Below are 4225 nucleotides of genomic sequence, written 5' to 3'. Positions count from 1 at the left end.
AGATATTTATAGCTCCTCTTCTTTGGTTTTTCTATTACTTACTCTTCTCTTTCCTCTCTTGTAATCTAAAATGGGCCCAAGTATTTTGTGTGTTTGTAACTTGTGGATGATGAACCCTTCTATCAATTAACACTAAGTTCCTCCTCTTTTTTTGTAATTAATGATATATATATATGTGTGTGTGTATTTATTTTACTCTTTTCTTGATACTTCTAAGTGTTTGGCTACCATTTAGATGTTAGGTTCACTTGATTGACGTTTGAGAGAGCTAGGTTGAATGTAGAACTTGGGTAAAATAGTACAAGAACACGATATTTGCATGTTGGATGGATAGTTTTGCTATTAAGATAGAGATATACTTGCTAGTCTTGCATAGCCATATTGTGATTGGTGTTTAAAATTGAGTTTTATTAATTTAGCTAAATACCTGTTAATGACTTGAAAGAGTTTGTTCAAGTATTTTTAAAACCTTAGGTTAGTACTTATTTTCATTAAAAGCATTTATGAGGGAAGGCAGTTTTAGTGTTATAAGATACAAGAAGAATAAATAATCTTAGATCTCAATTTATACTTAAAATTTGTGAATTATTCTCTTTTTTATATTTTCTAGTGATAATTTAGTTTACAAAATCAACTTTCTCCTCTAATTATGTTTGGTCTAACTTAAATAAATTTACTTAGTCTTTTGTTTGATCATCATTTTTAAATAAATCTTTGTGGAAATAATATTTTACTTATATTATATTACTTGTCATGGCTCATGCACTTGTGTAGAGTGCAACCAAAACCGGACCTTGAGTTTGATGGTTTTCTAATTGTATAGATACTAGCATCTGTTCATAAGTATATCCCATAGTCAGATTTTTCCTCTTTTCAATTGATTATCATTTATATATGTTTCTTGACTTCACATCTTCCTCTTTGTTTTGCCAGGTTTTTTCTGCAATAATCAAGTTTCTTTTTTTAAATTAAAGGGTCATTGAAGTCAAGGGTAATCTATTGTCATGGAAAAATTAGTGGCCAAACACATCGCAAGTGATAGGAGTAATAACTTAGAAGATCCATTACTTGAGCATATTCTCTCTTTTCTTCCAACCAAACAAGCCATTGCCATGTGCCTCGTGGACAAGAGATGGCATCGACTTTGGTTCTCAGTGAGCACTCTTGATTTTGAAGACACGAGCTTTGGTTCTGATGATTTCTTGTTTAAGTTCATAGAATCATGCCTGATTGAGGTTTTAAACCCATCAAAAAGTTTCGTCTTATCTGTAACAAATTTTACGTCTCCTCTGAGAATACCAACATTTGGGTTTATGGAATTATAAATCGCCAAGTTGAGCATATGGAGCTATATATGTTTTCCATTTAGGGCTTATATGACATTGCCCTATAGGATTTTGAGTTGCAATTCCCTTAGAGTCTTAAAGTGTTGTATGTGTGTCAAAAGTGTGTGTGTGTCAAAGTCTCACATTGATTAAAAGAAAGACTCTCTTAGTATATATATACTAAGAAATAAAGTGGGCTAGTAAAATGAGCTTGGAAGAGAAGTGGCCTCGCGTACATGAGACAGGCCAACTCAGGGCAATCGCAGTTGAAATCAGCCGATTCGCCCCCCCTGCGCGTGAGTTCAAGAGGTAGTGGGTTCCTTTTATCGGATTATTTTTACAAAATAAATAATTATTTTGGCTTGCCGGAGAAACTCAAATTTTGGCTATCTAGAGTTTGAAATCAAACCAAGAATGTTTTTTGATCATTAAACAAATTAATTTTATAAATGTTTGTCTTCCCAACGTTTCCAGACAGGAGGTTAAATGCATTTTACATACGTTTGTGTAACCCCAATGTTTCCAGACAAGTGTTTCCAGACAAGCTTTTAAACAATTTTTATGATAGCGTAACCGAGCCTTTAATTCGGTGGTAACCCCCTCAACGTTCATGTCCACCTTTGGGCTATATATAGCCATGGGTGCAGACAGAGCGGAACACAAGCCTTTTGAGTTTTCGGGGTTCTCTCTTCCTCCCTCAATCAACCTATTTCTATGTTCGTCTGTGCTTACGTTTAGTCTCCGTTGTTCTATTCCCTCGTTCCGTCGAGGAGGTGCTTGTTTAATCGTAGGGAACTGCCGGACATCGAAGGGTGTGCCGGAATAGTTCTTAAGGACAGTGTCCTTCCGGGCACGACTCAAGCAACCAATCAGAAGTTCACTATACACGTCTGCCACCGGTGTCGCCAACATAAAGTTGAAGGATGCAATTATAGTGAATTAATTTTCCTTCACTTGAGGTCTTGCATTTGCAGTGGGTTCTATTTCCAGATGTTGAACTTCTGGCAATGATTCTTTCTTCATGTTTTGATCGTCTTCCAGACTTGTATCTTAAAGATTTGTGTTTTTGTCATCATGATCACCTGATACCTGCTGAATTCAAATTAAAGCTTAAGCATTTGGTCAAGGCAAATGTTCCATACTTTCTAGTTCCATTGGAAGCTGTCGCTAATGTCACACTCCTCAGATTGATATTAAAGGTTTGATAAAGTAAAAAAAAAAAAAAACACTATGAAGTCCCAAAACTTCGGGGACATCAATCATTTGTGCTTTTGGTGAGAATCTTGAATGTTTACAACGCTTATGGGGATTTTATAGTGACTTTACTAACCGTATATGAATTACATGGACATGTAATTGAATTTCTGTTATTACTTTCGATCAAAACATGTGCTCACAATGGTTTGGTGTTCCTTGTTCGGAAATATTACTAAATAATAGTGGATGACGTCCCAAAATTCTGCCATTTAACCAATTGGAAATTTCAATGTGCAGTTTTCCCATGGATATTAGATTAAAGTGGCTCCGAAACTGTCCCAAACTTGAAATTCTGGAGCTTGAAAGAGTTGAAAAACAAATAATGGAAGAACCATTAGTTGATGATCCCCAATGTCATTTGTCAAACTTGAAGGAAATCTATATTCGCAGATTCAGTTCCACTGAAACTGAGTTTTCAATTTTCAAGATTTATTTTAAAGAAGGCAAATTGCTTGAGGATCTTTTCCATTATTCACATGACTGATTATCTTATAAAATATCCCAAGTATGACATGAAGAACATGTTATGTTCATGTCCCAGGAGCGCAGTCAATTGTTGTCTATTTGTTTGACGATATGTAGTCTTCCATATTGATCTCATTTTGGTCGTTCATGTTAATTATTTTACATTTTTTGTGATTTGCTTTAAATTTAATTGATTCTACTAATTGTTTCAGATAAGATTTTTAGGATCTGGTATTCCATCATTCATATTTTAATTTTACACATAATATCCGTATACACTAAAATCTATATAAGAGATCACATTATTAATCATTCTTGAAAAAGATGACTAAACTTAGATTCCGCGCGTCGTACATGTTTTTTTAATATAAATTTTAATATCTTTTACTTTAAATAAAAAATTATCCAAATTAAAAAAATTTTATATTTTCAAATTTCATAAATAATTTGCTTATATTTTATGTGGTTTTTATATGAGTGGAATCAAAAAAATATTTAAAATATTATATCTTAAATATCATATTTAAAATCTATATATGTAAAAAGTTTTGTTGGATAGTATAAAATATTTTAAATTCAAAGAAAACTAAAAGTGAAAAGAAGTCTATCAATTAAAAAAAAAGTGAAAGATGAAAATGAAAACTACAGTGTATAAGGATTTGAAATTTAAAAAAAAATTATAATACAATATGGTTGGATTAATTTCTCCAAATTTTTATGAATCCAAATTGTGGATTTGATCTGAATCGAAATCCCCTTGCATCTAAATCAACATTAAAGTTACTCTATTTTTAGATTTTGAATTTTAAAATTTTAACTAAACTTATGCATATTTAGTATAAATATATTTGGTTGATATGAAATATGACAACGCTTTAATTATTACTTTTTACAAGGTGATCATGGTTATTATGGCACATTAAATTAGCACCTAATCAAATCGCCTTCTAGGACCACTAATCTCTCGTTTTTCTTTCATAAATTTATTCGTTTAATTTTTTTAAGCAATTAAAATTTAGATTTGTAATATCTCACATAAATGACGAAAATTATATAATCAATGAGTTTGGAAGCATACTTGGTCGCTGACCCAACCCACCTAAATTTTTATTATTAAAAAATATCCAAATTGTGGAAGCCTTTTCGAAAACCCTAGAAGACTATCAGCAATTTTTCCT

General features: G+C 32.1%; 1 protein-coding gene across 1 annotated transcript; it reads left to right on the top strand.

Moving 5' to 3' along the window:
- The first annotated feature begins 1004 nt into the window (after window positions 1-1004).
- On the top strand, window positions 1005-3066 carry LOC129290069 (FBD-associated F-box protein At5g44490-like). Its single transcript, XM_054926779.1, has 4 exons — window positions 1005-1235; window positions 2064-2213; window positions 2300-2370; window positions 2820-3066. Exons 1-4 carry the CDS (start codon window positions 1005-1007, stop codon window positions 3064-3066), a joined length of 699 nt encoding a protein of 232 aa, XP_054782754.1.
- The last annotated feature ends 1159 nt before the right edge of the window (window positions 3067-4225 follow it).

Source organism: Prosopis cineraria, unplaced genomic scaffold, assembly GCF_029017545.1.
Source record: "Prosopis cineraria cultivar Desert tree isolate PC_DT_omini unplaced genomic scaffold, ASM2901754v1 PC13, whole genome shotgun sequence".
Lineage (NCBI taxonomy): Eukaryota > Viridiplantae > Streptophyta > Magnoliopsida > Fabales > Fabaceae > Prosopis > Prosopis cineraria.
This window is presented reverse-complemented; position numbering and strand designations above follow the sequence as displayed.

Bases quoted from the DNA above. Each gene is read 5' to 3' on its own strand.
- LOC129290069 (XM_054926779.1), top strand. From the start codon at position 1,005: ATGGAAAAATTAGTGGCCAAACACATCGCAAGTGATAGGAGTAATAAC. The intron at 2,214-2,299 runs GTCTGCCACCGG...TTGCATTTGCAG, and splicing joins ATCAGAAGTTCACTATACAC to TGGGTTCTATTTCCAGATGT. The intron at 2,371-2,819 runs GTATCTTAAAGA...TTCAATGTGCAG, and splicing joins TTTGATCGTCTTCCAGACTT to TTTTCCCATGGATATTAGAT.